The sequence below is a fragment of the Lepidochelys kempii genome, chromosome 2 (genome assembly GCF_965140265.1).
Source record: "Lepidochelys kempii isolate rLepKem1 chromosome 2, rLepKem1.hap2, whole genome shotgun sequence".
In the NCBI taxonomy this organism is placed as follows: domain Eukaryota; kingdom Metazoa; phylum Chordata; order Testudines; family Cheloniidae; genus Lepidochelys; species Lepidochelys kempii.
The window spans coordinates 153,031,732-153,044,104 of NC_133257.1; the positions used below are offsets into that span (position 1 = coordinate 153,031,732).

General features: G+C 42.0%; 1 protein-coding gene across 1 annotated transcript in view; it reads left to right on the top strand.

Annotated features, from left to right (window-relative positions):
- Positions 1 to 12,373, top strand: part of GALNT12 (polypeptide N-acetylgalactosaminyltransferase 12) — an 87,156-nt gene that overhangs the window by 55,651 nt on the left and 19,132 nt on the right. Inside the window, exon 7 of the mRNA XM_073332463.1 lies at positions 6,446 to 6,577. Within this exon, the coding sequence (XP_073188564.1) occupies positions 6,446 to 6,577 (132 nt within the window). The remainder of the gene's footprint in view (positions 1 to 6,445; positions 6,578 to 12,373) is intronic.

Sequence of the window (12,373 nt, forward strand, 5' to 3'; positions counted from 1 at the left end):
AACAGGCATTTGCATGGCATTTTTGTAGCTGGCATTGCAACGTATTTATGTGCCAGATATGCTAAACATTCGTATTCCCCTTCATGCTTCGGCCACCATTCCAGAGGACACGCTTCCATGCTGAGGACGCTCATTAAAAAAATAAGCATTAATTAAATTTCTGACTGAACTCCTTGGGGCAGTATTGTATGTTCCCTGCTCTGTTTTACCCACATTCCTGTTATAGCAATCTTGGATGATGGCCCAGCACATGTTGTTCATTTTAAGAACACTTTCATGCAGATTTGACAAAACGCAAAGAAGGTATCAATTTGAGATTTCTAAAGGTAGCTACAGCACTGGAACCAAGATTTAAGAATCTGAAGTGCCTTCCAAAATCTGAGAGGGACGAGGTGTGGAGCTTGCTTTCAGAAGTCTTAAAAGAGCAACACTCCGATGCAGAAACTACAGAACCCAAACCACCAGAAAAGAAAATCAACCTTCTGCTGGTGGCATCTGACTCAGATGATGAAAATGAACATGCGTTGGTCCGCACTGCTTTGGATTGTTATTGAGCAGAACCCATCATCAGCATGGACACATGTCTTCTGGAATGGTGGTTGAAGCATGAAGGGACATGTGAATCTTTAACACATTTGGCATGTAAATATCTTACTACAACAGTGCCACAAGAACACCTTTTCTCACTCTCAGGTGACATTGTAAACAAGAAGTGGGCAGCATTATCTCCTGCAAATGTAAACAAACTTGTTTGTCTGAATGATTAGCTGAACAAGAAGTAGGACTGAGCGGACTTGCAGGCTCTAAAGTTTTACATGTTTTATTTTTGAATGCAGGTTTTTTGTACATAATTCTACGTTTGTAAGTTCAATTTTCATGATAAAGAGATTGTACTACAGTACTTGTATTAGATGAATTGAAAAATACTATTTCTTTTGTTTTTCTACAGTGTAAATACTTGTAATCAAAAATAAATATGAAGTGAGCACTGTACACTTTATATTCTGTGTTGTAACTGAAATCAATATATTTGAAAATGTAGAAAACATCCAAAAATATTTAAATAAATGGTATTCTATTATTGTTTAACAGTACAATTAATTGCATGACTAATCACGATTAATTTTTTTAATTGCTTGATAGCCCTACTTTCTAAACAAGATGCTTTAGCTCAACAACATGTCACTAGAGCTTCTCAATGAAATGGTTGTAAGAATTTTTTTAATATGGGAAAACTACATTTTCCCCTTATCTCTCTCTTGGAAGTGACTGAATCATTTTTACCTGATACTTTCCTAAAATTTTCAACATGAAACAGACACCTGTCATGGAGAATTACAACCTGTATGGTTAATGTTTGGCAAAGTTATAAACCACTGAAAACAGGGCCTTATAATAGGAAAGAGTTAGGCAATCTTAACCACAGGGAGCAATACTTTTGCTTGGTTTTCAGTGGCTTTCAATGGTTTTCAGTGGTTTATGCTACTGTGCTACCTAAAATTATAATACTGAAATAGTGTGGTCTTGTGGCAGAGCTTGAAGTAGAACTCAAATCTTCCATCTAGAGCCCTATGTAGGATTATTTTTAACTCCGCTCCTGTGCTGTTCCCACTATTACGGCAGCAGGTCCTACAGGAACCTCAGGATCCTGGTTCAGCTGTAGGGCTCTACACTAGTCCTGTACAGGACTCTACTTCCATCTGCAAATCCCATGCTTTAGCCACGAGACCCGACCATCTCATATAGACCTTTATTTTAAAAATTTATCGTGAAGTGGAAACAGATTGTTATAAATTATAGGAAGCAGAATCTCCACGAATTGATCCGATTGCTGGAGGGATTGGAATTTAATCTGTAATGGAGTAATGGGATTTAAAAAAAAATCAGCCACTTACATATAGCTCACGAAAAAGTACAGAACACTTCAAACCTGTACTTATATGGATAAGCTGACATGACAGCTTGAAGCACACAGTAGACATATTTGCTGAACCTGTCAACACAGCATATTCAGTCCTGTGTCCCGTTACATTTCACAGGCTAAGCATGGCTAGACTGGGTCAGTAATTGAATGGGAGACATACAAGGAATATATATACCGTACGTGCTGCAGGATGTGGTAGTGTTGATTCACTAGTTAACACTCTTCTGTTTTAGCTGAAACTTAACCAGTGCACATATACGGTTTCAGGCAATGTCTATGCTACAGACTTCAACATAGCTATGCCGCTAGGTCAGGGGTGTGAAGAGATGTGATCCCTGACTGACACCGCTGTCCTGGCAAAAGTCCCTACGTAGACTCAGTTATACTGGCATAAAAGTGCTTTACTGGAATAGATGTTTTTCATTCATAGGGTGGGTGGAATCACCTATATCAGTAAAAACACAGTTTTGCTGGTATAACTACATCTAGAGCTGGAGCACTTTGCTGATACACTATACTAGTATTCCTATACTGGTAAAGGGCTCCTAGTGTACATGTCACCTTTGAGGATGGGGCAGTTTTGGCAAAGGTACCCTCTTTCAGAAGAGACATAACTTGGATATCCTTGACTGCTTGTGGTCGAAGACCTCACTACACTTTTCATAAGAGTAGAGATATTAATGCCAGTAATGGCCAAACTCCATTCCATTCTCCATATTTATTGTACTGTATTAAAACAAAAAAAAACATTAACTTCAACCCCATGCTCTCTTGTTTCACGATATTGGCACATCTGATTATCACAATCCACATATGCGTAGTGTTGTTCTACTTTAACATTACAGAAGTTATCCATTAAAGTTTTGAGTCAGAACACAAGTTTGATGAAACAGGGATGTGCATTGTTTTTCCGTATCTGTTGGAGATGGAATTGAATGCCGTCCAGAGTGTGGGAATGTTATTGATGGCATCATGCATGATGGGAAGGTGGCAATAAATGCTGGGGAACTTTCCCTTTATTTTTTAATTCCATAATTTTAAGGTGCTGGGTAGCTGCGGGATGTTGTGCTGAATCTTTAACTGTCATTAAATAAAGTTTTTCTGTTAGTAGCCTAGATTTTTTTTTTTTTTAGTTGAGTTGCTGTAGCTCAGTGTGTTTAGGCTGTGGGGTTTGCTTTTTGTTTTTCCAAAAATTGTGCTGACTGAATTGTGGTTCCCATAACAATGTGATGCAACACAGGGCTCCTGGGTCCTGATACAGTATATTCCTTACTCTGCCCGCCCTTGGTAGTTTGACAGCCTCCCTGCGTGGCAGGGCTCTCTGTGGTAATGGGGTACAGAAGCATTCCTGAGGAAAGGGGGATCTCCAAGGAATCAATACTGAGATCATAAACCCAGTGGAGGACATAGTCATGCAATAGGAAATAGTGGGCCTTGCTTAGGAGAGAAAGGGGGCATTGGGTGATGGGGCACCCTCGCTGTCCCCATCTACACGTGCTAGCCATTTGGAATTTGGGAACAGATACATCTAAGCTCATATTAGCCATGTTTTTTTCAACTTGAACATGAAAATTCAAACACTTCACAAAATACTATTGGCATTTTAAAGTTATCTTAATCAAAACAGTTTTGGTGAAAGTTGAACACTTCCACTGAAACTAAATCTTTGGGAGAATCTTAACTATGGATAGTGCTATGGCTCCACCGGTATTAACATCACATTGTTCTATCTGTTAGAGTCAGTCTGTCTGTATCTCAGGTCTTCCTCCCATTTAGCAGTGGGGACGAGAGGGTGGTTGTGACCCCTGACACCTGTTTGCTACCTTCCTGGGAGTCTCAGACTCTAGGATGACAACTCATATTGTGATCTGACCAGGGAGGAAAGTATTCAGAGTAAGCCATTGCTAATCAGTGAAGTATTCAGCAAGGGAAAAGTCACATGCAGCAAGTAAAATCCTTGCATCTTATCAGATCTCAGACAAGTGGTTCAGAACTTTTCCACATGAAACCAACAAACCTGAGTATGGAAGAGGGAGGAGCTGCCAATGTAGAGTGCCTATTTCTTCTCAGAAAATAGTGAAGAGATGTGCATTTGTGGGCTTACCTTTTAATAAAGTTCTCAACTTTTACAACCTTATCAAGTACATCCTGTTTGCTTTTTGTGCTTGTTTGATTGATTTTTTTTCCCAGTCTGCTGGCACCTCGGCTTCCCAGTGAATTGAACGATGTGTCAGAATGGCTTGGAATGCAGTGGTGGTTCTTCAAGTGCTGGTCCCTAGGTGTAGTGCACTTCAGGTTTACGCATTTGCGCCATGCATCAAGGACTGCAGAAATTTTCCTAGCAGAGTCTATCTGGTCTGAGTATGTGCCCCTGCTCTTCTTGTGCTCTGCACCGAAGTTATAAATAAAGGGGGCTGCCAGACAGCTGCCATTTTAGTTCCTTCTTACCACTTGTGGTTTCAGATGGAGCTGCAGTGTTCACACTGGCTTCTTCAACTTTTTCCTGTAAATAATTTGTAATAGTTTAGCTATTTAGTATAGTTAGGATGGATATTTGGGGTTCTGTCCCTTAAGATTTGGGATCCTCCTCTGGGTCGGAGAGGGATTCCTGTATTTCCCCACCATACCCCCGTTCTTTGACAGTAGTGGGGAGAGTCCCCCAAGGAAGAATTCCTGGCTTCAAAAACTTTATCAACTGCCACAAACCCTTCCTGATCACAGACTACCACGATGCCAGTCTGTACTGCCTGGAGGAAACTCATGTCTCATCCAGGTGAAGTATCTGCAAGTCATCTCCAAGAAGGACAAAACAGCTGAGGAAGTTCCTGCTCCAAAGATACCTCATGGAGAGGTCCTTGAGACCAGGGAAAACTTCTGATTGTGAGGACATGTATGTTGGCCTGAAGAAGGTAGGAGCAGCCCCTTGAGTTTGACTCTGTCAAGCTCCAAGGCCTCCACCCCACCCCCACTGGCTGCTGCTCTTCTCTGAAGAGAAGGTGACTTCAGCCATATCCTGATGATCCTAAGGCTTTCCAGAACTTGCTTAAAAGGGTGGCAGAGACACCACAGATTTCCCTGGAAGAAATCCAGGAAGCCCTGCACAGACTGCAGAACATCGTATGTAGCTTGAGTTCAAGAAGAGTTGAGCTTCCTATTAACAAGGCTATCCTTGAACCCACCAGGACACTTTGGCAGATGGTTCCACCAGTATCCAAGCAGGCTGAAAAGAGGTATTTCATATCTAAAAAAGGCACGGACTAACTATTCTCATATCGGCCTCCCAACACTCTGGTATTATCAGCTGCCACTGAGCGTAGTAGGCAGAGATAAGCCAGGTTTGTGCCTCATGAAAAGGAAGGTTTTACCCCATCTCGCTTCCTGAAAGGCTTAGTTAGGGTCTTCCCTCCAAATCTTGTACCAGCCAAATCTTGAACCTGGTTTTATCAACTCAGACAAGGGCAGTATTTGAGCCTCTGGCATCTTGCTTTTTGATACACCTTTCCATAAAGGTAACAGTTCTAGTTTTAAGAATAGGGGAGTTAGGAGGGTTCCTGGCTGACACCTCTCACCATACAGTTTTCCAGAAGGATAAAATATTCATGAGACTTCACCCAGTATTTATTCTTAAGGTAGTGTCTTACTTTCACATCAGTCAAGTATCCACTTAACTGTATTTCATGCATGAATAGGCAAGAGATGATGTGGTAGTCCTTGGATGTGCGTAGGGCCCTTGCCTTTTGTCTACAGAGGACAAAGTAATTTCATAAGCCTCCCAGACTCTGTCTTATTTGTGGAAATGATGTAACGAGAGGATAGAAACTTACTTTTGTTTTAATGAAAGGATAAGAAAGGGGCAGAGGAAAAGGAAGGTGGCCTCTGGGAAACCTGGGGATTGCAAATGAGTTTGTGACCACAGGTTGAGAACCCTTGGACTACGGAAGGAAGTGGATTTTGAAGACAGATTTGAAGAAATGATGTGCGCTCTATTTGAATCTGTAGCAAGTGAAAAGTTTGAGTGGTGCTTTCTTTAGCAGATTTAAGGTTCCATTTTTAAACTTAGTTTTCTTTTATTCAATTTACTAATTCACAAGATATACATTCAAAGGCAACCTTAACTGAGACTTTCCAAACTTTTAAACACATTTAAGTTTAATGATGTCTTTAGAGAGGATTTTGCAAATGGATGGTGAGAATAATTTAGCACTCTTAACTTAAATTCATGCACTGTTATCAAGACATTCAAATATCCAGTCAAAGAGCCTTAACTGTGAATTTGCTAATATGTTCTCACTTTAAACAGATTTTTTTAAAAAAGAATTCAATTTGCACTGTGTTTGAAAGAACTGTTGTTGTTAAAATATTAATAAATTTAATAATAATGAAACCAAATCCAGGGCCCAGCAATGGGAGTTTTTTTTTCCCTGGGAAAGCACTGCAGGATCAGTTTCCTAATAGTCTATATTGCTAATCTAACAGAAAGCACCTGTTCTTATTCTTCTATTGTATTTTATTTTATTGTAGGAGCCCTATGGAGATGTGACAGAAAGGAGGCTGCTTCGAGAGAAGCTCAAATGTAAAGACTTTAAATGGTTCTTGGAGAATATTTACCCTGAACTTCATGTACCTGAAGACAGAGCTGGCTTCTTTGGAATGGTAAGCAACATGCTTCACTGGTCTCTGGAAAGTGTCTCCCTAAGTCACTCTCTCCTCTCTTTTATGAGTTAAATATGGAAGATAAAGATGTACCTGATATTATTATTCCAGAAAACATTGATTTTGGTAGAATTTAATTAGACTTGGTAGACACTAAAATTTGGGGGTATTAGAAATTTAATATAAAGTAAAATAGTATGGTTAAGACCAAAACCTGCCATAAATTGCAGCTCAAAATTAAGTCTTATGTGGGCCAATGGGGATATTGAGTATGGCTTTCAACATTTCTTAAAAGATTACAGATAAGGAAAAAAAGCATTTGTTGGGGCTTGGGGCTATGTTTTTAGTTTTGAACTTGAAAACAGGAATAAAGTGCTTTTAAACGTATATGAACACATAACAGATTAGACTAATAGTCAAGAAATAAAACTCTTCTTTTTCTATTAATGATTTTTTTTAGAATTTTATTTTTATTTGTAGCAATAAAAAGCACCCACACCAATCAGCTGAGCATTTTGTTGATTATCAGTAATACACACCTCAGTTAGTATCACTCCTTCTACCAAGCAGCAATCCTTAATGTAAAAAATACTAATAATCCAGTACACCAAATAGCAGCTCAATTTCTGAACTTCCCTCAAAAGGGCTCCAAAGCATGCCATTAAAGCTGACAAATCTGAACTGTTTGGGGCCAGTTTTAGGAAGATATTCCAGAGCCCTGGGGGCCTTATGGAGAATACTCAGCCAGCTGTCCCCTCTCTGTTATGTCAAGCATGAGCACCTCTAGTGATCACAACTGTAGTGCTCTGTCATGGGGAGCGGTGGGCGGTAGTCATCCTTCAGATATCTGGTCCCAGACCCTTTGGGACTTTATGTTAGTTTTGTTAGTTTATGTTATGTTAGTTTTGACATACTAACACTTGAGCACAGGTGTCATGTGCTGTTTAAGACACTCAGGGGTACATCTACACTGCAAAAAATCTGAAAGATAAGGCTGTACCCTTCTGGCCAGGCATGGACAAGTAAATGATCCTAAATGTCACCTGGTCTTCTAAGTGTAGCTGTGGTTACCCCAAGTTTATAATCTCGGGCCCTTCCTAGAGCAAGTTCTGACACTGCTGGTTTTTAATTTCAGGCAACCAACATCACCTAAGTCTTGTCCTGACTGAGCCAGACTGACCTAACATGCTTTAATACTGCCAAGTGCTGGATTAGTCACTTAACTGCCTCTACTGGATTTTTCTCAGTGGAGAAATAAAGCTGTGTGTTGTCAGTGTACTGAAAACACCATAGCCCAAGTCTCCTCATTCACTCCCCTAACAGACTGTGACATTCCCCTGGTGTTATCTGGACCGGTGATCTGCTAGGCCACTCCAATCCTCAGCTCTGGGAGCCAGCCTTACCCTGCTCTGCTATGAGAACCCCCACTCCCAGGATGTTCACACACAGCCTCTGGCATGTAAGCTGCTCCCAGCTACGTGAATGAGCACTTTTGGCCAGCCGCTGCTTGGGTTGTTCAACCGAATATCTCCGGTCCCAGCCACAACCCTAGGAATCTCCATTTTGCAGTGTCCAGTTATGCCCACTGGACGCTGCGAGCTTATATGAGTTCGTCAATTTAACAAACAAATTGATATGCACCAGGCTTGTTATCCCAAGGGGAGTCTGACACACTTCAAACCAAACGCACTGATTCAGGTAGAATAAACTAATTTATTAGCTACAAAAGATAGATTTTACGTGATTATAAGTCAAACCACAACAAGTCAGATTTGGACAAATGAAATAAAAGCAAAACACATTCAAAACTGATCTTTACACTTTCAGTGCCCTTATAAACTTAGACGCTTTTCACCACAGGCTGGCTGGTTGCCTTTCAGCCAGGCTCTCCCCTTTGATCAGCGCTTCAGTCGCTTGGTGGTGATGTCTGTAGATGGAGGTGAGAGAGAGAGGAAGAGCATGGCAAATGTCTCTCCCTTTTATCATGTTCTTTCTTCCCTCTTGTCTATGCCCTCCCCTTCAGAGTCGGGTGAGCATTACCTCATTGTAGTCCCAAACTGACCAAAGGAAGGGGGGTGATTCACTCGAGATTCCAACAGATCCTTTGTTGCTGCCTAGGCCAGCCTCCTTTGTTCCTGTGAGGCTGGGCAGGGTTTGTCCCATACATGGCCTGATGAGCTGTGAACTGCCCCTCTGTTCCTGGAGAGTTTTGCCTGGTCTTGTTTTAAGACATAAGGATACATTTTCAGCCTCATAACTATATACATGAAATTACAACCTATAACATTACTATAACAATAATGCTCAGTGCATCATGAGCCTTCCAAAGACAACCGACATGACAAACTTTGCATTGGATACAACACAATCATATTATAAGGATGAACATGGGGGTGCACGGTGTTCCTGTGTGATACAGTGTCATACAGACCCATTACATACTGAACAAAAGAGGTGATATGTTGGAACTTTACAGTACTCCATATGAAAGAGCACTTGGAGTTGATCAGCAATTGTCCAATACAATCCTTTGGGACCTCTGAACAAGGAAAGAATACAGCCAGTCCAAAGCAGTCTCATCCATTTCTTCCAGACTCATGCAGAACTACTGAGGAGCACAGGTTTGAGTTGCAGAACTGGAAAAAAATAGCTTTTTTTCTGGTAAAATGAGCACAGTTGATCAAAAGCATTGAGACAGTAACTGTTAAATCCTGCAATTCCAGTCCCTTTTCAAAACAGAACCTCACTTTGAGAGTCTGTACTATCTCTATTGCTAATATCCTCTTTCATACAAAACTCCCATTGACTTCAGAGTTCTGCAGGATCAAGACTGTAGACTGATGATAAAAATGTTAAAGAACAAATAACCACATATACAAAGATAATAAATTCTTTAAATATTTCAGAAGAAGAAAATCTTGTTCTGCTAGATTAGAAACAAGTGAAAGGATCAGTCAAAGGTTAAAGAGCTTGCAAAGAAGCCAAATAATTTGTTTGCATTGATCTACATGACAGAAGATGTGCCAGTCTCTCTCATTAAAAGGTGAAGGTGAAACAAAATCAGAGAAAAAAATATAACCAAAAACATAATAGGCAATTTGAAAAGGAAATTTTTATGAGATTGCATTCAGTAAAATTCTGATGGAACTAACGAATGAAGAAATTCAGCTGCTAACAAAAATGGTATTAATTATTGCGAACGGTTGCTATGTGCCTGACTCCAGTAAATGCTGTGTTTTAGGGTTCTTTTTAATGATCTCAGGCATAATTTCTCAATAAATGTATGCGATGGTAACCTTCCCATGCTGTTAAACTAAGCATGCAGGAAAAACTGCAAGATACAAAAATGAGCTTTGTTTTTTAATCATGTTTCTTACATGAGGTAAATGCTAGTGATCTTACAACCAAAGCTTTCTCAATTTATTTACAAGCAAAGTTTTCTCTGTTTACTGACAAAAAACTGACTGCTTTGTAAGGACAGTTTCTGCAAACAAATGTGTGCACACATATAAAATAGAAGATAGGAAAAGGAAAGGGGGAGGGGAGACTAGGAGCATTCTTTTAAGGATAGGTTGATAGTAGTTATTTTCAGTTTGAGACGAAAGTCATAATTCTTTCTGTAGTAAGCCTAGTTCCTGGTCCATCCAGAAAGACCGGAACGGAGGCTAGGTCCTGTTAATGGATTAAGTCTCTTCCCTCACATCCCCCAATGACAGTAACTGGTATAAAAAGCATCAGATGAGCAGGCAAAACCAAACCTATGATTGGCTAGGCTTCCTGGTTGAAAACCAAAACTTTTTAACTTGGAATGGAAAATAAAACAAGACAAAGAAATCAAACCATACTAAATAAAAGAAACCTGACAAAAATGAAGAAAAGCACTAGTTTCTCATTTCCCAGGTTAATCTGGGTTTTATACTGTAATTCATGGAAAATTTACAGACTGTATGTAGCAGTTCTTCCAGAGCGTTCCAGTTGGGTATATCATCCCAAACAATCTTAACTCAAAAGCAAGGCAATCTTGGGCAAATTCAAAACAGTCTAAATCAAATCCACGAAAGGTCAGTTTTCAAAATTAAGTTCAACAAGATTTCCAGCCAATGTCAGGCTTTCTTTAGCGTGACTTTGATTATATGATCTTCAGGATTTTGCTCAAAGTTCTATCTACAGTAGTAATCCAGAGAATTTAAATTTGTCAGGTTTTCCTCCTCAAACCGTATTCCTTGCTAGGAGAAGTCAGGGAACACATCGTACACACTAAGAGTTTGTTCTGTCAAGATAGTAACTAAGTGATTTTGTAAATCATCCAGATAATTCGTAGTTTGTGGTGACAGGCTTATAGAATGAGATCCTCTCCCAACGTGGAGATAAGTGAATTAAGATATGTAATATTTTTGAATATGAGTTAGCAAGCACACAAGTCCTTGAAGGTCTCAGGGTGCCTTTTACAAGCCCCAAGTCTGCTTCTAAGGTACTGTGATTGTTCTCGAGGCACCCAGACTGAGAGTTACTTGTTACCCCTTGCCTCCAGCAAGAGGGAGCCTTTCTTGTGGTAGCTGGGTGTTAGCTACCTGACACCATCAGCCTTTCAGCCGCTCAAGAACTCTTCCCAGGGCTATGCCAGCCCTGACTTTGCTTTGCAAGTTAACAATAAGTGCACCCCAATCTCCATGTCCTTTTGAATCATTCCCTTGTGCTATCCAGCCCCTGAAACTGGCTACTCACATAAATTCAACATCCTTTCTGCACCCAAAGGTGCAGGATACCCCATTTTACCTTTTTTACTTTACATCACCACTCCTGGAAGTCACATCGCTTGTGAGCACTTATAAAACAAAAGTAGGTTTATTTAAGAAAAGATAAAGATCTAACTCAGGGGAAGGCAAACTACAGCCCACGTGCTGGATCCAGCTCGTCGGCTTTCAATCCAGCCCACAGGATTGCCAGCCCCATGGTGCAGCAGGGCTAAAGCCAGCTCCCCGCCCCGCTCCCGGAAGTGGTCGGCACCACGTCCCTGCGGCCTCTGGGTGCGGGGGAGGGGACAGAGGGCTCTGTGTGCTGCCCTCACCTGCAGGCACCACCCCTCGAAGCTCCCATTGACTGGGAATGGGGAACCATGGCCAATGGGAGCTTCAGGGGTGGTACCCACAGGCGAGGGCAGAGCATGGCGGAGCCGCCTGCCCCACCCCACCCCCAGGAGCTACTGCCAGACATGCTGGCCACTTCCGGAAGCGGGGCAGGGCCAGGACAGTCAGGGAGCCTGCCTTAGCCCCACTGCCACCCCGGAGCTCCGGGCCAGGGCCTGAACCCGTATTGCACCCCAACGCCCTGTCCTGAGCCCCCTCCAGCACCCCGCACCCAAGCCCTTTGCTCCGAGCCCCTTCCTGCACAACATACCCGCTCCCACACCCCGCAACCCCTCCTGCACCCCAACTCCCTGCCCCAGCCCTACATACAATTTTCCCACCCAGATGTGGCCCTTGGGACAAAAAGTTTGCCCACCCCGATTTAAATGGAAGTGGGAGAAAGTGATGGAAACAACTGGGCACAACACAAAACAAAATCATACAATGTGATATGGGTCTACACCTAAGTTTCCTGTCAGCTGCGCAGCCATGCAGCAGGCTCTTTAGGGATGCACAGGTCCCCTGGCCCGGCCCAGCGCCTCCAGAGCTGCCAGGGAGAGGAGCCCCTCCCTCGGCCCGGTCCAGGCCCGCTGGAGCTGCCGTGGCTGGAGAGAGGCACCTCTCACCCGGCCCCGAGCTGCTGCGACGAGAGAGGGCTGGGGGGAGTCCT